Raw genomic sequence first — 23,755 nt, forward strand, 5'->3', positions numbered from 1 at the left:
AATGTACGCGCCATAAAGAAAAAATTCTGTGCCATTGCAATATTGAGGGCTAAACGATGTATTTCACTATGTTGGGGTGGAAAGAAGATCAAACAATGGCTTCATGATTTAACATAATGTAAAGACACACTGCTGACATATGAGGAGGAATTGCCTGCGGGCTCGCGGAGAAGAGATTCTTGGACATTCCTAACTGCATATTTGACTTCACACCAGATAAACAAATTGTATGTATTGCCTGTAACGAAATGTAAGAAACTGTGCAGTATATTGCAAGTTACCTATATGAATGAAGGATGTTGTTGTGCAATGACCTTCAAGGTTTATTGATTGTTGACATCTTATGTCTTTTAAATGCCAATAAAAAAAACATGTCTTCAAGCACGAAATGCTTTAAGATTTCAGACATTGTTGTACTACTATCTCTTACTATTCACTCATTCACAGTGCAGAAATCTCAAAATGAGATCAATATGCTTCTAGATTCTGCAACTCACATACTGTTAAATAGCCTAAGCATATGTAACACTTCTTAAGCACTCTTAAAACTGTAATATTACCATGGATAGCAACACAACAAATTGTTTATTTTCTATTTTAGCTTCAACTATTTTAGGGTGTCCCATTACAGTCAAAAGACAGACAACCAGTTGATGTTCAGGGTAACTACTTAATATAAGTGCATCAGATAAGTAATTATAGAGAGTCAAACTCTGGAAGTCCTTCCTGAAAGACTCTGAGGCAGGATGACAAACATTTAAAATTCCAGAAGAAATATAAAACCTAATTTTACATGTGGCTACATTTCTAGGAATTAGTGGCACTGCTATCAACACTTAGGTTTGTCAACAATACCACCAGACCTCCTGTATTAATATACAATTTCTACAATGATATTATCAAAACATCAGCCATGGCCTGTTGGTGGAACTCAAGGGCTGAATATGAACACACCACGCCTTGTTCAAATTCGTGGAAAAAGGGAGTGTAAACGCTGATACAAGAGCGCCTCTGCCCTTCATAACCCCTACAGAGCACTCGATAAGCAATACAAAGATGTTTTAAGTATTTGGCTGTATTATATGTGATGAGAATAATCATATTGGTAATGATGTCAATTGTGTTGTGGTACAAGCAATAAATCGGGGAGCAGGTCATGGTAGCTTTAATAATGCTAAACACCGATTAAACTTCATTGGTTTGTCTGCATGTACAAATGCTACCATTATGCTGTAAGGATTTGCCTATGAGAATCTGTTATGACAAAGGCAGCCTGAAATAAATATTTCTCTGTTTGGAAAAAATACGTTTTTATGCTAAGAACTCCAGTCTAATAATATTACAATATGTTCGTATAAAGTCATTTTAATGAAATGTTCATGTAAGCTGTCAGCTGATTAAGCATTTCTTGCAATGTCGTCAAAAGAATGAGTTTAATTTTTTTATTCAAAATTTCAGAAATACTTTTTTTGTTGCTGACCTAAACTCTGTTAATTCTACACTAAGCTACTTTGTGGAAATCAACTATTTCACCTGACAAATTATGAGTTTCGTATTTTTAATATGAAATTATTAAAATTGCCTTTGCTTTCTTGACTAGCTTGGCCTGCCGATTAATACAGCTGTAAACAGAGAGACATTTGTATGCTAAATTGTAACATGTTTTATTTCCTTGGCTTAGTACATGTCTCAATATTCAGGTTTTATTTTCATGAGGGGATGAGCAATCAGCAGTTGAAGAGAAATATAATCTTGATGTTATATGCTGCTTAGGAACCTGGTATCAAAACGTTGGCAACAGTTTATTTAATGCAGGTCATGTGATGAGAAAGTGTTTGGGGAGAAAAGAGGGAGTATCATAAATATAAGTGAACATTAATCTTAACGTTACTTAAAATGAAATATATCAAGCATTCTTTAGTTTAAGCTGTGCCTGTCAATATATAGATTCCTGTGACCGATTTCTTATAATCAACTGTTGGCATTTTAAAAATGCACAATGATTAAGGGGTTGCATTGTTGCCAATTTGATAGCAATCAAAAAGTTTGCACAAAAATTCTAAGAGTGAGGTGCATTTTTCCACTGAAAAATAATGTTAGAGTTTTAGCTGCCTTCAATGGTATACCCAAAAATACATCCCAATAAATCTGTCTGTTACAATCTACATGTTTAGGAGACAACATTAATGGGCATTGCATAATGCATCTCTGCTGTCTAATGCCGTAAGTGAACAGTAGAGATAATCTAAAGGTGAGCGAGATAGCTCAGAAATTCCAAGGACCTTAATATTACTAACACATTCGAAATTAAATAAAATTATTAGTATTATGCTTGTGAGGACATATTTAGTCTTGCATCCGATGGTATTTAGGGGGTTCATTTCTGTATGCCCATCATGGAGGAAGGTCTTATTAATTCATATACTGCTGTCAAAGATATAGCAAATTGGCCAAAGTGGTGACAAGCCGTAAAGGCAGTAGATCTATGGCATGTGGCTCTTTCTAGGGCTTTAGGCTGAATTAAGGTCAGCAATATGGCATTTAGAATTTTGAAAAAGATGATATAAGAACTCCAACTGAATCAATAGACATCTGGGTACTTTTCTACAATAACAAAGGAGCAATTATTAGTGTCACTGTGTCAAGGAATAAACCACCCTGCTACAGGTGTATGCCTACCAGCCCATAGTCTTGGAGATTAACCATAACTCACTACAGCATCTATATATTCAAAGAATCCAGCTCAGCAGCACTTAAATCTTTTCTTAAGAAGACCACATTTTCTGTGAGGAAATGACTAAACATACTGAAACGTAAAGTGCTTTTGAATTGCTTACGGCACCCCAAGCACCACTGGACATGCATAATCATAGTTTACAGTTCTTACTGCCAAACCAGTAAAACAAGGTTAGAAAGCAAAAACAGTGTTGAATAGTCAGATACATATGGAAGTACTGTGAAATTACGAAACATTCTGCTCACCTTGACTGTCTCAAAGAAGGCCAAAAGATTGGTAAACCTATATTTTCAGATGTTTTATGAGCCCCAGAAGAAGAGCTCTCTGAGGCCACTGTATGTGTACAGCATATTGTGGGGAATTAATCTCTTTAAAAAGATCACATATGATTGGACCGTGACTGGAACAAACATCCCAGTAATAAAACCTACCCAGATTTTAAGGGATTCCCCAATGTCCACCTTTAACCATACATTCGCCAAAACAGATGTTCTATAAATATGATATTTTGGCATAATGCCCCAGAAAAAAGTAGGTGTTCCCTTGCAGCCTAATCAAAAGTTTTAAAGCAAATTACTAGCACAGTTGCCAAGGCAAATATCAAATGCATGCACATGTACTTTTTATTTTTACAAAACAGATAGCTCTTAAACATCCAACCGGTACTCTGCATAGGTGCAATGTATATGAGGCTTACCATACTGTATGCCAAGAAGAAGAATCGTGTTATAATGTAGGAGCATGAACATTGCTATCACATTAAAAGACGTAGCTATGTCAGCGCACTTTCTGATTCATCAAAGGAAGACTAGAATATATTTGGTACAACACAAAGTTTCCCTGCAAAGTGTGAAACCTCCATACAGTTTTATGGAGCTTTCATTTGACCAGGCACTTCTTAAGGACACAAATTTTCAGAGTTCAAAAATGCAGTCATTAAGTCAAGGACTTTTAAACCTCTAGGTGACCATCTATGACGTTAATGTTTATATCAAAAGACTTATCTTAACATACAGCTTGGGTTCCCATGGTGGGTTTACAGAATGTAAAGGTATGCTGTGAATGGGAACAAATTAAAAATAAACGTAATTAATAAAAAAAAATTAAAAACGACTTAAAGTTAAGTATTTTTAAAAGAATGGCATGCCGTCTCGGGAAGTTACAGGCTCAGTCAGATCACCAATGACCAAATCTGCCAAGTCAAGGCATTTAGCAGATGCAATGTCATATTGATGCATAATTGACATAGAACTATTCAATGCATTGTATGGCCTCTCCATAGACAGTGTTAAAACAATATCTCTGTTTATATCTTGTTTTGGAAATAACCTACTGTAAACACCGCTTTCTTACACATAGCATTTTTCTTAATGAATTTGGAAGTTTTAACTGCTAAAGACTCCACTAACACAACATCTGGGGTTAAGTATAAAATAACTAGCAACCATTTCTCAAAAAAAAAGATAAATATGCTGAAAACCTGTGCAAGCCACATAGGTCATGCAGGTGGCAACATCTGTTTTAGAGTGCCCAGGAAGAGAGCTATGTGGGGTGCAAAACCGAGGCAGGCAATACCAAACGTGGAAGATGCTTGGATGAAAAGCATGCGTGAGGTCAGAGGCGAGCGCTGCCGACTATTAACAGAATGTTTTGCAGTGAAAAGGCCACTGTTAAAAAGCTGTGGCCTCCAAGTCTCTCTCTTTGCCGATTCTTGACATCATAACATGGCACGGTATGGCCATCTTTTGATGGAGGTTATCCAGGCCCTAGACACTTGTAATCCAACGGGCTTTGAGTGTGCGGATTTAGGGCGAAAAAGAAGTTGCTCATCTGCAGTTCATTAAAATTCTGCATAAATGACAAACAAATCCATCCTATCAGCACTCCCAATTTCCCCAAGCCTTTTACCACCCTTTTAACACATCAGCTGTGTCTTTACACTCTGGGTACCAAACTGCATAGTACTCAATTCAAACAGGGCTCATAACTTAAATGATATGAGTATTAACAAGTGTGTGATGAAAAGCAACACAGTTTACAGCAGGTGTCTGAAAAACAAGAATAGAAAACAAAAAACCCAAAAGAGCGCATGTTCATCCCTTTTTTTTTATCTTCAAGAGTAATCACTCTGCGATTGACTAAATAGTCTAAAACCTTCAACATTTCACACAAACGGGAACCCTGAGGTACATGATTGCATCTGCTTCGTTTCATTTCAAGAAAGGAAGAATGACTTTTTCTCATACCTTCATTTAACAGTAGACCCAAAGACTTTGCAGCATTATCCACAAAGAAAAAGGTGATAATTTGAGGACAGCAGACCTGCAATAACAAAGTCTATAGCACTTTAAAGAGGGAGGTAAGAATCTATCCAGGAAAGCTTATACAGGTAGCTAGGCATAGCTTACTGCTATGTTCTGTCACATTTTTATACATTAGTCTATTGACCATGTTTCAGCATGCATACCTACTATACAATTTCAAAAAGAGTGCCTACATATTTTCACCTAACAAAGTGACTCCAACACTGGAAGAGTAGCTAAGGTAGAAAACATTATATGGCTAAAACTAAATTTCATCATTTTTAGGAATTCTGAGAAACCATTCCAGTAACAGGTTTATTTTGGACGTGGATATTAAATTCCTAGAAATTAATACAAGAACTGTAACAAGTGTGGTAACAGCCATCCTTCTGAAATACTCAGTCGGCCACTGGTAGCAATTATTGTGTTGCTGCCTTTGCAACACGAGGAAGACTGCACACTTGGGCAGCAGTTTGAAGATGAATTAAACAAGGTTCTTCCAGAAACTACTCATCAGGTTTGGTTTGAAAAAGGGAGGTAAAGGACCACCCAACATGAGTAGGTTTGAGTGAGTCCTTGTCATCCTCTGGGGGAATCAAGAAATGTCTAGAATTAATTGAACATGGACTGCCAAAAGAGGCATTTTCACCATAACTCGCAGCCGATGTTGGTGAGCTTGGAGAATCTGCATTCCAATTATTTACATTCACCTGAGGCTTATAACCTGCGCTTTGATCTACGCCTTCCTCAGCAGGCAACTGCTCGCCCATATTCACAGTACTAATAGGCAGTTGCATTTGCGGCTTGTAGTCGGCCATGTCCTCCAAATCGACATCGGTTTCATCGATAGCCTTCGTTTGTGGCTGGTACATTAACTGAATGTCGAGATAGATTATTTGAGAATCATCTGCAGTGTCATCTGCTCCTTGGTTACATATCTCCTCCTCAATGATCGGTGGGCAGTAGGACACAACAACATGATTATCGCTTTCTGAGTCAGAGTCATCTTGAATCAAATTATCTCCAAGCTCATCGCTGTATGTAACTGGTGATATAAGTTTGGTATCCACTATCTTTGGTATGGTCGACAGGGTTTCCACCACTTCCACACAGTTGGGAGTGCAAGGATTCATCTCCAATGTTTTAAGGGATGGATTACCCTGAAATTGAACAAACAAATTATTAAATTATTTGTAGCCTTTTCTGTTAAATAACAAACACAGAAAAAATATTTCAGGAACTGAAGACTCCAGTACCTCAATAGGTGCAGAAAAAGACAAGACGTTTTCGAAAAGAAGGTAAAATTGAACCTTAAGTATATCTCATGTGATTGATCACTGAGACACACACAAAATTGGGGTTTGAATATAAGTGTACATCTAGAAATATTAAAAACATGAAAATCATCTGAATCTATAATGTATGGGAACTAAACCAGTTATTAGTAGGGAAACACATTTCCTTGGAGGTCTGTGTAACAGAAAAAAGGGAAGATTTGATATTTTAAAAAAAAGAAAACCAATGGACCCTGGGAAACACCATGGATTATGCCGAAGTTTAAATCATTCAACTGTTCCCACGAGAGCAGGGTCAAGATTGTTTTGCATGCAGTTGGGTCGAAATTAAGGTGGCATGGTGTGCAAAATACCGATACGGCCCATGTAAATATCAATAGCAGAGATTAATTTTAGCATTCCATCCATCACTTTTTGTAAAAAAATTTGTACAATTTAGTATGCGACATTAAGTGGGTCGAGAATGCCCAGACGTGGGTCCCGTGCATACTGTTTCCAAGCTATATCCAGCTAAAATGCCCATAAAGACCGGTCCTGGATTGCTTGTGTTCCGGTTCAAGGAGGACCTGGTTTGGCAGTTTGGGCTGGACTGTTCCCGTTCCCATTAGAGGAGGGTCAAGAGTGATTTGCATATAGCTGTGTCCAAACTGAGGTGGCATTGTGTGGAAATAACGATGGCCGGGATGTGACCCTGAAAATGACCAGTGGCTGAGATTAACTCAAGCATTCCATTAATCACTTTTTGTACACTTAAACAGGTAAGATTGGAATCTTTTAACCACCACCAAAGCGTCCCAGCTCATCTCATCCAAGACCTGGATGTTGTTCAAGAGGCACCTTCCACTGGGCAGCTGACTGTAGTTTAAGGATCCAGTGTAGAGCCTGCATGTGCCAGAGGCATGAGGATGGGAAGCTACGCCTAAGAATTAGTTGGGCCAGAACAAAAGCTCAAGCCTGAATGTCCCTGCCTTGTTACTTGAGTAGAAAGGCTTGGCTATGACGGCTGCAACAAAGTGCCAAAGATGGAAAAGCCCATGGAGGAAGACAATTAGATTATCACCTGTAAGTGGCCTGAGACTAGCTGACATGATGCTGCCTTCAAAGGCCAGTTACCAAGGTATAGGTATAAGTGAACTGGTAATGCTTGTTCCTGATAATGAACTAGAGGTAATGGTTGCGGGTTGAAGGATGTCTCTGTGTTGCAGGATTGGCACATCAAAGTACGTGTTTTGTAACTCCAAGGACACCATGCAGTCTCTATGACCTGACAGCATCAACATTCTGAACTTGTCCTTCCTTAGAAAAGTGCTTAGAAGTCTGGCATCTAAGGTTGTGCACAATCCCCTCATGCCTCTTGGGAACCAGGAATTATTGGATAATTGGGAATAGTATCCTTTGTCCTTTAACACCATGGTCACCACACTTGGCTAGCAGAGAATGAACTTCCATGTAGAGGGTAGTAGCATGCACACCCGGTTTCTGTGAAACAAAAAGAGGAAAGTGGGAATGGAAGGACACAAAAGGGAGGGCGTAACCAACTTGAACAACCTGGAGGACCCACTCATCTGAAGTAACAGGATGCCAACAAAGCAGATAAAAAATTAATTTGCTAAACTAACTTGACAAATTCGCAGCATGTGAGGAGGAGGAAGACGAACGCTGGGTTAGCTGGTGACCACAGCATCAGCTAGCACCCCATCCTTTGGAGCTGTAAAAAGGCTGACCTACCTCCTAAACAGGTTGTGAGGGCTGCTGTTGCAAGGCCTCTCAAATAGCCCTTGAACTATTGGTACTATTGGTAAAACTGGTGGGTGGGGACAGCAGCCTTAAAGAGCGTGCCATAGGACTGTGGTCTTTAGCACACTCCAAAGTCAAGTCTGCCTTTTCACCGAACATCCTGGTACATCAAATTGTATATCCATTAAAGAAGCATTTACATCACAAGCCGGAGGTGCGTATTCACTTGTGGTGATGAATCACTGTTCTGTTGACCATGGTATGAGCGACACAATCTGGGGTATCCAGGCCAACTCTGAGTACATACTTCTGTGCATCATATCGATGTAAAAGAATGTCTGAAATTCCCAGGAATGGCAGGCGAAATGCCACTCACCATGATCCTAAGAACTTGGGCCAGATGTACGACCAAATTTTGCGGTCACAAAGGGGATATCAGCCCCTTTGCATTTGCAAACAAGCATTGGCATAGCCAATAGGTCTCGCCTTTGGAACCTTATTAAGTATTTAGTTATGCAGTACTTATAAGGTCCCAAAGGCGAGACCTATTGACTATTCCAATGCTTGTTAATTATGCTGTATAACATCTCCGATGCAGTGCAACATGCCTACATTAAAAATAAAAACTGCATCACACTGTGGCGTTCGCACCAATCATGCACGTGCCTATAAAATGAACTGTTGGCCGAACTCGGATGAGCAATTAAAAAGAAAAAAAAATGTTTTATTTGAAAAACTGTGGGGGAAAGCAACTTAGGCATGAAGTTGCCGAAACAACACGGAAGGGAACGCTGAAGTAACACGCAGGCCGGAGGGGACTAAAGCAAAACATGGTGCTGGAAGCAGCACGGAGAGCGCAGGAGGGCATATTGAAGCAACATGGTGTGCGCATTGGGGATCGATGTGTGAGAGGGAGACCATGGTAAAGGGAGTATTTGGAGTTGGGAGAGGGTAAAAGCAGATGATCAAAAAAGCAAAGTGGGAGACTGGAGAACACAAGGGCAAGCACATCACAAAGGGGAGGCGCAAGAGACGCACACAGGCGAGAGACAGCAGTGCGGCGAGTGAAAGAAAAGCACAGTATGGAGACATCAAGAGACAACATGCACTCTCAGAGAGTGCTTAAACAAAAAGAAAAAAATAGCCCCTTGCAGTGTAAGTCTCAATGAGTCTTGCGTATTCCACATCACATACAATACCAAAAAAACATAACTGCTAGCGGTCGGTGCGCCGCTGCTCGCTCCCGCAAGGTGGATGCCACCACAAGCACGAGTGTGCTTGAAAAGGAGATGACCGATTTCTAAAGGTCATCTCCTAGGGCAGCGCATGCGCGGTGCCTAGGCGAGACCTAAAGACTGTCAGGCCAATGTACTGACCCTATTTTGGGAGTCGCTAATCAATTTCTAATAGCGACTCCACACCTATGTAAGAATGTTTTGCGACCGCATTTGCAGTTGCGAAACACTTGCTGTTTACCACCCTTATATAAAGGGTGGTAAAGTACTCACAAACGGGAATGGGTACCCACAGGACCCCTTCCCCTTTGTGAATGCACGCGCAAATATTTTTTAGGCCAGGCAGTTGTCCTAAGGACCACTGCCAACCCTTAAAAAATGAAACTCAAAAATTTCCTTTTTATTTTTCAAATGCATCCCATTTTCCTTTAAGGAAAACGGACTGATATTTCTTTTATACTGCTTTATTTAAAAGCAGTCCCAGATATGGTGGTCTGCTGACCCCAGCAAGCCACCATTCCTGGAAAGGTCAGCCATTGCCAATGGGGTCGCAAATTGCGACAGCCTAGTTAATATGCAAGAGGCATGCAATTTGCGACCCAGTTGGGAATCGCAAACAGTGCCTCAGACATTGTTGTACATTGGTAATTGCGACTCGCTATTTGTCGCAATTTGCGAGTCGCAATTACAAATGGTCGTACATCTGGCCCTTGAGGTCTAAACTAGATGATGACAAAACACATTTAAACAAATACTCTATTTTGATTCCCTATCCAGCGAAAAATATACGATAGGTATTAGGGTTAATTTTGGTAGAGGAAGGCTGCCACAAAAGTATTTTTGCAGTTGGATACAGGGGCCGGAAAGAGGTGTCCCTAGTAACGGGCCAACAGCACCATGAAATCATCTGGCATAACAGTGGACAGGAACAAGGTTTAGACCAAGCTAAAGAAAGGCAGTTTATAACGATGACATTAAATAGCAACACATTTTAGAAGTAAATGGTGCAGGTTGAAGTATGCATGTCAATAAATTCACTTTAGTTTCCACCGAAGGCAACTGCACCTCCCAGACCTTCACGGATCTGCAAAGCACCATGACAAAGGAGGCACACTCCTCATCGGGAGGATCCAAAGAGAGTTAAGTTCAGTTTAAGGAGACGTATCAATGCCACTATCTTTCTAAAAATCCATTACAGGCTTTCATCATTATAATGTGTGGGGGGAGAACACAGGACTGTGTCATCATTGTGGGTAATGGATCAATCCCCAGCATAGTTTCAGAGTCTGACAAAACAAGGCCTTAGATCTTTGCTATTGCCATCAAGGCAGGGGGGCTAGAAAGGGAGTATTCCATGAAATGGGATCGAGCTAAAGTCTGCTCTGGATCAGATAACATGTTGCAGAGGCACCAAGGTACAGGCTGGGCCGATGTCAAGCCAGATAGAGGCTGAACAGTGTCAGATGTTGTTGAGGAAGGACTTGCCTGTGGAATTACAAATGGAACCTCCTACAGACACATGAGGCACAAAGAGGAAGCAAAGTAAACTGTAACCACCTCACACAATTGCAGCATGGTCTCTTACAAGGCCTCTATTTGCTTTGGAAGAGACAATGTACTGGAAAACTTTGAACCCATTGACTCCAGGACTGGAATCGAGTCCGAATTCGCAGATGGATTTGCATTGGAAGGGTAACTGTGTGATTTCTCTCTGGATTGGAAGCATTGGGTGAGGGTTGAATTCCTCTTGGATTTCTTGTGCTTATGCCACAACTTGCCTTTCAACCTCATCTTAGACGTACTCAGTGATGGAGAATGAGATTAAGAGCAACTTCATGACTTTGAGCAGTGACGCCTCTTCAGTGAGGCAGAGTTTGGTTTTACACTCCATGATGGCTTTCGGGTGCATCAGGAACCAGTAGCGGCTGGCAGGGAATAAGGGTGGAGTCGCAAGGGAACAGGGGGTAGCGGGAGGCAACAAAATAAAAAAAATCACACCTACCTGTTCAGCCGGCTGAATCTCTCCTCTGCTTCTCGAGTCCCGGAACCAGGAAGCACCGAAGGGTTCCCATAGCCAATTACAATGCTGCAATGCAGCGTGGTGATTGGTCTGAGCACCGTGGCTCGGTGTTCAGATGGGGACTGGGAGCCTAGGCATATTCCCCACTAGGCTGTGTAATGGAGCCTGGTGGGGAACATGCAAAGTGAGCATGACTGCTTGGCCAGGCCAAGAGAGCTGGCCAAGCAGTCATGGGCACATGGAACCACTCCTTCAGCTGTGCCTCCAGCCCTGCCCGCCCTAACCTAGCCCCGAACCTGCGAAAAATAAAGTGATAATAACTAAGTATTATCATTTTATTTTTGTTGTTCAAAGAGCAGTGGGCAACACTCCTCCGCCATAGCGGAGGAACCATCCCTGTCAAGAGCCATAAGTAGCAGGACTTCGAGTTATGTTTGTGTTGAAGCACCAAAGACAAACATTGTGCAGATCTGTGATTGACATCTCCTTTTGGCAATCGTTGCACAATTTGTAACCTGTAGTCTTTGGGGAAAAGATACCTAGTACATTGTGTTACCAAAGTCTTTGCCATAAAAAAAAAACAAGAGCTGAAATCGGGAGAAGAGCGTTGGATCCTGTTGAAGGGGAAAAGGGGGAACCACCATCAGCATGCAGGGTAGCTCCCATATACAGCTATGTGTGGACACCTTCAGAGGAGATGTGGGGATGGTGCCACCAATCAGTGTGTGAGAGCTACAGCAAAACTGGGGAAATTCTTAAGTTGAGAAATTTGCAGTTAGAAGCATCTATCAGAAACCAATGATTGATCAGGCAATATTATTGCATGAGAAAGGGTTACAGAGGGTCATGTTGAGACTCATGATCGAGATCTTTTGTACAATATGAGACTATAGGTTCTGAAACTGTATACATCAAAAGTGTTAAAAGGAAGCATTATGTCTGAGCTGAGAGCCCCTCTGTGATAGAAGAGTCAGAGGGAAACAATGTCAATACAGAAAATTGTGCAGTTTGATGGATAGCGTGAGCAGAAATACTGCCTCTCTGCAGTTTCAAAACAAAAGTTCAATTTTGGCATTACTGGCAAAGAGCTGGATGCTTTGAGCGTCAGCAGGCTTGGATTTTGAAGACTGCACCTTGATAACGCTATTCAAAGAAAGGTCTCTCTCCTGCTTACTGGGAGCACCTCCTAACTGAGTTTAATTTGGACATGGAGAAGGTATATTTAAAATATATCACAATGAAGATGAAAGCAGAAATGTTCACTGGAGAAATCAGTATGAAAGGCTTAATTGTCCCCTCCGTTTAATGACTTAGAAAAGCAAAATACATGACAAATGTTTTACTATGCCTGATATTGTAGGTTTGACAACCTGAGCATCCAAAGAAGGGTATCACATGCAGATGGTAAAAACCCTATGCAAGTGGCTAGCCTCTCTCAACCGCCGTCTTCATTCACTTCCGGACTTCAAAAAGTGGGCATTTTAGTTCTACCGCATAATAACGTCTGTGTTAAATCTGCATTGTATGTACCCAATTCTAGCCTTTTTAACTTTATCTTTCAATATGTTCTTGACGACATGCATTTTTGTGGCAAACTAGGGGCAACATACCAAAATATAACAATATGAACTAATGTCATTTATATGATATACAATGGGGGCAATAATTCAATATTAAGCTGCATTCTGAGTTGTTACCCCTCCAGTCCCCCATCCTCTTTTCTTTCCTCACTCCCATCAACATCATCTCCTCCTCCTCTCTTCCCTACACCCCATGTCTCTCTGCATGACATGATTCACATAAGGAATGCCTTTCAAGGCAGGGAAAGAGAAGATAGATTGAAGTGAAGTAAAAACACAAATGGGAGAGAGTGTATTTACTGAGCCTTCAGCTGTAGCCCGTAATCAGTGGTGGTGGTCTGATATGCCTCAATGTTCAATAACAGAGCTTTAATCATTTGCATGAAATTAGATAAACATTTATGTACGTTTAATCCTGGCTGCACATAATTATCAAAATGCAAGCTCTAGAATTAGAAGGTGCCCCAACTGATGATTTGCATGAATTAGGCAAAAGATTCATCAAGTAGCTGCTTCTGGTCTGTGTTGACTAGAAACTCAATTCTGTATATATCAGAGCACACTGTCTAACCTGTGGAGGCATCACAAGTTAAAAACTCGTTTCACATACCAGTGTTTAATTCTAGCATGGGGCAAGTAGTGCTATCAATCTTCCACTTTTCATTCCCACAAAGAACAAAAAGAACAGAGCTTTACCCAACATAACTGCATGCAATATTTCATTGTCCTACCAATAAATTAAAATATTCATTGCGCTGTGAAAATTATTACCTCATTCATGCTGTTTTCAAACTGCAGTGCCTTGCTGTTTTGTGGATTTGGAATTTCAGGGTAAAACGTTTCCTTGAGCCTTTAAAAATAAAAATCAACATTATTTGAACGTTAGCATTTAAAAAGAGACAGTGGTAATTAATACAAAGTCATCCTAATTGTATACAAAGGATACACAATAAGAAAAAGAATGGGAACTGTAAAAAGTGGCAAAAATATTGATGTCAATCTCAACCATTACCACCCAACAATCAGAGAGATTACACAATTTGCACCTCATACGTCAATGCAACTTCAAATGTCCTAGAATTAATACAAAGCAGACTAAGATAATGGGCAGTGGTAAAAAAAAATCTAAGAATCATTTGTATACTTTGATTGAGCTCACTGTCACCAAGAAGGTTGAATGATGATGGAAGAGGTGAAGCATTGCTTGAACTAAAATGTCAATCTGCTTTGAAGTAAATTATAATTATGCTTTGAATCCTTGTTTCTCTCAGTGCATCCTTTATTGCTGAGACTATGTCTTTTATGAAGTGCACTCAGATGGACACTTACGTTTACAATCCTTAACCACCAACACTGACCGGGAAGCTCTGTCGCTTGGGATTCAGTTTATATTTCGCCCCAGCTGGGAATCCAGTAACTATCATGGAGTTCATTGTGCAGCAGATATTTCTTTTATCGCATTAGCTAAGAGACAAACCCTCAAAGATACCCGTGATGAAGGGCTTCTGTACTGGCCCTAAATGCATTGGATTGGATTGCATTTTTAGCCGTACAAGAATGTAATAACCAGCTCCCATATGGACAAACGATGTACAGGAAATCTCGTCTTTAGAAAAAAATCTACTTGATTAAACAACTTTTGATTTATACAGACAAAGGAGCGCTACGCTTCTTGAGGACCATGTTTTTGTTCTGTTTTGTGTTGAATTCTTTGATTATTCTGTTTATAAAGTTGTTTATCTTTGTAGTACATTGCTGGAACCCTGATCGGGGACAGAGTGGTGCACAATGTGTCTAGACCCACGGTTCTAGAAATCTTCTCTGGCTATAAACAAAGTCATTATTTAAGGACATTGTTAAATGTACTAGCAATAAATAGGTATACCCACAAGCGTATTACATGATGAAGACATTTTCAAACATCAGTAGAAAGCTTTAGTTTTTTCTGATCTGATACCAGGTTATAGGAGCTGCAGAATCTCTATAATAAGAAATGACTAGAGACTATTTTGATGAGAACTGGATGATACTTCTTCCACTTTTTGTCTAAAATGACATGTTTCTTTGTTGTACATAGTTATTTCGCTCCTTGCCATCATCAATAGCACGCTTTTTCCAGAGGAGGCACACAGTAGTGTGTATCGTCTGAATGGTTGCAACCTCTCTACAGAGAGCATGGGATGGTCTAATTTTTAAATGTGTTCCTCTTGTCAAAGAGAGGGGTTTTTGCACCAAGAATTGTTTTCAAAATTGGTGAAAAGGGTGTATTTCTAATAGGAATCCCGTCCACATGTAGGGTCACATGACCACTGATCGCATTGGTATTAGAATTGGGGCAGGGATGTTTCCCAGTTCAGGTATTCAAGCGCTAACTTTTTAATACATTATTTTCAATGAGAGATAAAATCTGATGTACTGAGGTGAAACACTTCCGCGTGTTAAAGAAATACACTTTGAGTATTGAAGATACCCTATTATATTCTAAAAGAAGCATTTCACCTTAGTATATCAGATTTCAGCCCTACAAAGATAAGTATTTATCTAGAGGGAGAGTTATTAAACATGAACTGAGAGACATTCTTCCCCTCTTCCGCCCAAGATGGTACTGAACCAAAGGGTTTGAAGTGGAAACCATTGCTCATTCTGGAACACACAGACTTTGAGGTGACAAATAAACGAGGTACACATCGTGCACCCATCATAAGCAAACTAGATCCACAGTCAGCCCTTCACACAAAAAACAGAATTGCCATCCATTCAGAGGTACCAAGGACCCAGATACCTCAACGACCGCCTGACCTTCTACACCCCCACCGCCAACTACGATCAACCTGCCACGCCCTCTCCGTCGTTCCCCGCATCCGAAGAGCCTCAACGGGAGGAAGATCCTTCTCCTACCTGGCTGCCAAGACGTGGAACTCCCTCCCCATCCACCTCCACCTGACCCAAGACCACCTCTCCGTCAGGAGGCAACTCAAGACCTGGCTGTTCAAACAGTAGAGACCCCCCCCCCCCCCCAACCCCCCAAGCGCCTTGAGACCCTCTGGGTGAGTAGCACGCTATACAAATGATTGATTGATTGATTAATTGATTGAGAGGTATCCTTCAAGAAGGGCACTGCCTGCTGCTAACTGCTTTTCAGGCAGGATCTAGAACTAAAACAGGCACTCCGCCACACCACCTCCACTCGGGAAAAACTATAGTGTATTTAAAACGGAAAAACATTTATTGTATAAAACCTCCATAAGAGAGCTGCTTTAATCATTCACGGCCTGCACTGGTTCCTAAATCAGATATCTGAAAAGAGCAAACAGGCCTCACCAAGCGCTTATGTGTCGCAATGTGGTACATTTCGCATTTTGGGCTCTTGGGTGATTCATGTAGTGGTTGATTCCCTTGAGTCGATGCCTCACTCTTTGTTGCTTTAAAAGCACTGCAGAGTGTGCAACAAAATAACAAATAGCGCCACAGCAGTGAACAGACATTGTTCACTAGCTGGTGCGAGCAGAACGAAAACAAATTAAGTGCACGAGTGGCCACCCAGGGAAATTTCAACTTTTTTTGTACTCTGGGCAGAAGGGGATTCAGAAGCAGCACAGGGCTGAGGATCACAGGGTCAGGGATATGAAGAAACATCAACGTAACCTGTTGCCGGGTCCGTTAGTCTTCTTCAGAGTGGAGTCATCATGTTGGCTTCGACTTTACAAAAGGTCCAGGGACCCAAACGTGGACAAGGAGAACTTTATGTTAAGGGGCAGGAGAGAAAAATAAAGGTGAGGGCTTACCGTGCGTGTTCCAGTGGGGTATTGCCCTGCCCCAGTCCTTGCGCAAAAAGATTGCTGGATCATGGGCACGAGGGAATCACAAGCAGCCTCCTGCAACCCCACCACTTCCCAGGTAATCAGATGATGGGGCCAGTGAAGCTTACTGACCCCACCTCACCCTATGAGGACATGGGAAAGGGTGGGATGATGATGCGGTCTCAGCAATGACTGACAAGCAGCCCCGGGAAGTACAGGGCTGATGCCCTGCTGCTTCTAAAATACGGTTGCTGCTGCACATCATAAGTGGGTGGTCCCAGAGTACCCCCAATCACAGCAGACCTGGGCTGGCGCTAGATCAGCCTTACGGAGTAAAAAGAAAACGAAAACTTTGTCGGGCACATGCGCACAAGCGCCCCTGTGTCACACTGGAAAATGGCCTGGTTGCTGGACTCTGGAGTGAGTGAGTGTGATAGAAAGGTAGGAACAGAGGAACTGAGTTGTTTTGTTAGGCGTGTGGATGGTAATTGCTTTTGCTTTTAGCAATTAAAACATCTGCAAGCTTCACAAAATTACGAGAGCGGAGCCCCAATGCCTAGGTACAGGAACCACAGCTGCACCAGACTGTTTTCCTTGTAAAAAATATCGCGTTTGTGAAAGCAACATCCGTGCCTCACGCTCAATTGCTTATCTCTTATTGACATCGCGCTTGACTGAAATTACCCTCGTAACGTGGCGCATTGTCTGTAGCATAGCACCGAACCTCGTGCTGTAACTTACGGTTGTGCCCAGCTTTATTTCATTTGATTGTGGCTGCTGCTGCCATCTGCATTGTGCTTTTTTGTGTTCTGCCTTATTATATTAATTAGTGGAATCTAAACTTGTAGGAGCCGAGCTCTGTTTCACTTTCCTTTCTCCATTTTGGATCCTGGGTTGTTGTGTGTTCCCTTGGCCCGCCCACACTCCCCGCTGACGCCTCCCAGCTGACCCTCCCACCCACGAATACTACGATCACCTCCTCCCTCCCACAACTGTGACCACCTGGATCTGATCCTAGGCGGCCGCTCCCCTCACGCTCCCTGACCAAGCAATCTGCCTGCAATTCTAGCTTCTGGACGCATTTGCCTGACTACTTGGTATCGTACACACTGGAACCGCGCTGCTAACTTCATTATTGTCATAGCGCTTGTTTGCATTACATTCTGAGCTTTGCGAGTGTGGGAAAGCAGCTTGTGGACTTGATTGTGTAACTTGATTGGCTGTGCTTTGGAACATCGCGCCAGACTGTTTTCCTTGTAAAAAATATCGCGTTTGTGAAAGCAACATCCGTGCCTCACGCTCAATTGCTTATCTCTTATTGACATCGCGCTTGACTGAAATTACCCTCGTAACGTGGCGCATTGTCTGTAGCATAGCACCGAACCTCGTGCTGTAACTTACGGTTGTGCCCAGCTTTATTTCATTTGATTGTGGCTGCTGCTGCCATCTGCATTGTGCTTTTTTTGTGTTCTGCCTTATTATATTAATTAGTGGAATCTAAACTTGTAGGAGCCGAGCTCTGTTTCACTTTCCTTTCTCCATTTTGGATCCTGGGTTGTTGTGTGTTCCCTTGGCCCGCCCACACTCCCCGCTGACGCCTCCCAGCTGACCCTCCCATGCTCCGCCCCTCCACTATCCATTAAATGCCGAATGCTCAAACGTGCAGCGTCCACGCGCTGCGGCCGCGCCGAAGGTGCGCCAAAGGTAAGCCCGTCTACGCCCGTCCGCGCCAAGACCGCGCCCAGCGCCATACCCCCTGTTCCTCGCAATGTCCACCCCTCCCGCATTTCTTACGATGCCACCACCCTCCTAGCCCTTAACCCCGGCCGTTCCCCCACCTGCGTCCAAGCCACCCCTGGGCACACACATGGACCCTTCTCCTGCTACTCCTGCAATTTCGACGGCACCAAGAACAACTCCTCATCTACGAACACACAACAGATATCCGACCCCAACCACCTACAATGCATCCTGCTCAACACCCGCTCGGTCCACAGGCACGCCATCGACCTCTGGAATCTACTTGACACCATCTCTCCGGACGTCGCCTTCCTAACAGAAACATGGATGAACGCCTCATCAGCCCCAGACATCACCATTGCCATCCCTGAAGGATATAAAATCATTCGCAAGGACCGTATCGGGCACACAGGAGGAGGCATCGCTATCGTCCATAAGAAATCCATCCGCATCTCAACAAGCTCAGACGCCAATCTCGCCAACACTGAACACCTTCACTTCCAGATCCACATCGACCCCAAGACCACACTCAGAGGCACCCTCCTCTACAGGCCACCAGGTCCCCGCGCACAATTCAGTGAAGACATCACGGACTTCATCACTCCACACGCGCTCCGCTCCGAGGATTACATCCTTTTGGGGGACCTCAACTTTCACCTTGAGAAGAACAACGACCGCAACACCACCACCCTCTTGGACAACCTCGCCAACCTCGGACTTAAACAACTTGTCACTACCCCCACCCACATCGCAGGTCACACACTCGACCCTATCTTCACCTCCAGCAAACATGTCTCCTTCAACCACACCACAGCTCTCCTTTGGACTGACCACAGCTGCGTTCACTTTACCTACAACAAGCCCACATCCAACAACCACCTCCATCCCACCCTGCAAAAAAACTGGAACAAAGTCACCTTCGACCAGATCTCCTCATCGCTTCTTCTAAACCCCCCAGCCCTCTCCTCAAACCCCGACCAAGCAGCCACCAACCTCTCCCAATGGCTATCCAACAGCGCCGACACCCTAGCACCTCTGAAAAAACGACAATTCAAACCAGGCAACAAGAAGGCCTCCTGGTTCAACGATGATCTTAAGAAATCCAAGAAACTCTGCAGCTCCCTTGAGAAGGCCTGGAAAAAAGACCCAACCACCAGCACCAAGGACGCCTTCAAAAACGCCACCCGCATACACCACCAACTGATCCGGAATGCCAAGAAAGCCGCTCTCAAAGACCAACTAGATAACAACGCCCACAACAGCAAGGAATTATTCAACATCGTCAAGGAATTCACCAACCCCGCAGCCAACTCCAACGACATCGCCCCCTCTCAAGCCCTCTGCGACTCCCTAGCCTCATTCTTCCACAACAAAATTGCAGACATCCACAACAGCTTCGACAACCGACCCGAAGACCAACCCACCCAACCCCTTGCAGGACCCCCACCTCCCTTGAACATCCTCAATGACTGGAAGCCAATCTCTACTGAGGACACCATCCGTCTGATGAACTCTATCCACTCAGGATCCCCCACAGACCCATGCCCTCACCACATCTTTAACAAAGCAGACTCCATTATAGCACCGCACCTCCGAGACGTCATCAACTGCTCCCTCAACTCCGCAACCTACCCGGAAAGCTGGAAACATGCCGAACTCAGCGCCCTCCTGAAGAAACCCACAGCTGATCCCACCGAACTTAAAAACTACCGCCCTATCTCACTCCTCCCATTCCCGGCCAAAGTCATCGAGAAAGCGATCAACAACCAACTCGCCGCCTTCCTCGAAACTAACAAATCACTCGACTCCTCACAATCCGGCTTCCGAGCCAAGCACAGCACTGAAACCGCCCTCATCGCAGCAACAGACGACATCCGATCTCTACTGGACAATGGAGACACAGTCGCCCTCATCCTCCTTGACCTCTCCGCAGCCTTCGACACGGTCTGCCATAGCACCCTTTTACATCGCCTCAGAGACGTCGGAATACAGGGAAGGGCACTGGAGTGGATCGCCTCGTTCCTCACCGGAAGAACCCAGAGAGTCCGCCTTCCACCATTCAAGTCAGAGGCCACTGAAGTCATCTGCGGAGTACCACAAGGATCTTCACTCAGCCCCACCCTCTTCAACGTTTACATGAGCCCCCTCGCGGCCATCGCACGCCAACACAACCTCAACATCATCTCCTACGCCGATGACACTCAACTGATCCTATCTCTCACCAGAGACCCTAACACTGCCAAAACCAACCTGCATGAAGGAATGAAAGAAGTAGCCGAATGGATGAAGCACAGCCGTCTGAAACTGAATTCAGACAAAACAGAAGTCCTCATCCTAGGCACCTCCCCCTCCGCCTGGGACGACTCTTGGTGGCCAGAGGCCCTTGGAAAAGCACCCATCCCGACGGACCACGCACGGAACCTGGGCGTCATCCTGGAGTCATCACTCTCGATGAACAGACAAGTCATCGCCGTTTCTTCATCTTGCTTCAACATTCTGCGCATGCTCAAAAAAACATTTCGTTGGATCCCCACCGAAACTAGAAAAACAGTCACCCACGCTCTGGTCACGAGCCGACTGGATTACGGAAACACCCTCTACGCCGGTACCACCGCAAAACTCCAGAAAAAACTCCAACGTATCCAGAACGCTTCAGCCAGGCTCATATTAGACATCCCACGTAAAGAACACATCTCAGGTCACCTGAAAAACCTCCACTGGCTCCCCGTCAATAAAAGGATCACTTTCCGGCTCCTAACCCACGCACACAAAGCACTCTACGAAATCGGACCCGAATGCCTCAACACACGACTGTCCTTCTACACCCCCTCCCGCCAGCTACGTTCCTCCAACCAAGCCCTTGCCACAGTACCTCGCATCAACAAATCCACCATGGGAGGTAGATCCTTCTCCTACCTGGCAGCTAAAACCTGGAACTCACTTCCCACTCACCTTCGTCTTACTCAGAACCACCTAGCATTCAGAAAACAACTTAAAACGTGGATATTTGACAAGTAATTCCCCACCCTTCTTCAAGCGCCTTGAGACCCTCCGGGTATGTAGCGCGCTATATAAATTTTTGACTTGACTTGACTTGACTTGAACAAAAACACCAATTTGCGTGCACCCTTCTCAGCACACACTCACTATGCAAACACAACCGAGAATTGGAATCTCATCTACACCCTCACACTTGACGTGCACTTCCTCACCGAGACCTGGCTCAATGCCATCTCTGCACCTAACATTGCCATTGCAATGCCTGAAGGATACACGATCACCCACTGCAACCGCATCAACAAGCCTGGCAGAAGGATTTCCATCATACACAAGGAATCCATCCAATGCACCATAACAAATGACAACATCACCCTAGCCACGGAACACCTTGATGTCCGAATCCAAACGGACAGCAAAACCACCATCAGGGGCACCCTCGCCTACCGTCGTTCAGGACCAGGTGCAGCCATCTGCAACTTCAATGCCTCCATCGCCATAGACTCCAACAACTACATTTTCCTCAGCGACCTAAATTTCCATCTCAACGACCACAATGACATTAACACCACCAACTTCCTCGACGGCATGAACATCACACTCACCCCACTAGTCCACGACCCCACACACACCGCAGGCCACACGCTAGACCCCATCTTCACCTCCAGTGACCAAAGCAGGTACAGCCACACCATGGAACTCACCTGGACCAACCAATACATCGTCCATCTCAACATCACCAGCTCATGAACCTCCGCCCCAGTCTGCCCAACGCCCCCCACAGCAGCTGGAGCAAGGTCTCAAAAGACACATGGATACTCCCTCAACACAACCAAGCCCATCTCCTCCAACAACCTAGACCAGAACATCAGAAACGTCAACAATTGGATCAGCACTGCGCCAACAGCGTCACTCCCACAGCAACAACACCCACAGGAGGTCCACCAAGCAGGCCATTTGGAGCATTGAAGCCCTCAGAACCGCTGAACTGGAAAGAAGATGGCCCACCAACAAGGGCACGAACGATAAGGCCCTCAGTCCCTACTACAGACAGTTAAGAAAACCTAAGAAAAAAGCGATAGCCTCAAGCATCGATTAAGCTCCAATAAAAGAAAAGTACTTTTCAACATTGTCAAGGAATTCTCCAACCTCTCAGGTGAAACAAACATTACACCGGCACAGGACCTCTGCGACAACTTTGCAAACTTCTTCCACAACAATATCGCCAACATCTACAGAAACTTCAAACCCCAGCCTAAGGCCACCGTCTTCTTCAAGCAATACCCCGCTACCACCACAGACATCCAACTAACTAAATGGTGCCAGGTCGCTGAACAGGATACCACCTCCATCGTGAAACTGGTACATTCAAGGGCCCCAAACAACCCATGCCTTCACCACATCTTTAACACAGGCAAAGCCAGAATCAGCCACACACTCAATGCCTTGTTCAACACCTCAATTGCCATGGCCACCTTCCCTGAGGACCTGTAATACACAGGAGTCAACTCCCTAATAAAGAAACCATAGGCAGACCGCATCAAACTCAACAACTATAGACAGATTTCCCTTGTTCCTGTTCCCGGCCAACGTATTGAAGAAAAAGCTACTAACGACTCTCTTCACATCTGGAACAAAACCTCCTACTTAACTCCTCCGAATATGGATTCCATAACAACCACAGCACAGAGACAGCCCTTATTGCGGTGCGGCTACAGACGACATCCCGGCCCTACTTAAACAAGGAGAGACTGCGGCTCTGATCTTCCTAGACCTCTCGGTAGCCTTTGATACAGCCTACCACCACACACGCATCACAAGGCTGCTCAACATAAGCATCCAAGGAGCTGTTCTCAGAGGTATCGCCCCGATCCTCACCGGAAGAACACAAAAAGTCCCCCTTCATCTCTGAACCCATGGAAATCATCTGTGGAGTACCCCAAGGATCCTCACTCAAACCCACCCTCTTCAACACTTAGATGACACTTCTGGCCAGCATCGCTAAAGCCCACTAACTCAACAACATATCTTACGCCAATGACACACAACTCATCCTCTCCCTCTTTCCAAAGACACCACCAACACCAAGACCAACTTCCAAAACTGCATGACAGACGTCACCAACTGGATGAAGGACAACTATCTAAAGCTCAACACGGACAAGACCGAGGTACTGATTTTCAGACACAAAAGCTCCTTACGGGACACATCCTGGTGGCCCTCAGACCTACTCCTACCGCCAATGACCACACTAGGAATCTAGGCATCATCCTGGACTTTAGGCAAACCATGACAACTTAGATGAACTCTA

The 23,755-nt window shown here is 44.0% G+C and overlaps 1 protein-coding gene across 2 annotated transcripts in view; it reads right to left on the reverse strand.

Moving 5' to 3' along the window:
* Positions 1-3,337: 3,337 nt before the first annotated feature.
* LIFR (LIF receptor subunit alpha) overlaps positions 3,338-23,755 on the reverse strand; it is a 611,573-nt gene continuing 591,155 nt past the window's right edge. For both annotated transcript variants that reach the window (XM_086960553.1, XM_086960554.1), the window contains exons 20-21: positions 13,679-13,757; positions 3,338-6,200 (exon numbers count right to left, since the gene is read on the reverse strand). In XM_086960553.1, the coding sequence (XP_086816679.1) occupies positions 5,547-6,200; positions 13,679-13,757 (733 nt within the window). In that variant the 3' untranslated portion in view covers positions 3,338-5,546. The remainder of the gene's footprint in view (positions 6,201-13,678; positions 13,758-23,755) is intronic.

Source organism: Lissotriton vulgaris, chromosome 3_1 (genome assembly GCF_964263255.1).
Source record: "Lissotriton vulgaris chromosome 3_1, aLisVul1.2, whole genome shotgun sequence".
NCBI lineage: Eukaryota > Metazoa > Chordata > Amphibia > Caudata > Salamandridae > Lissotriton > Lissotriton vulgaris.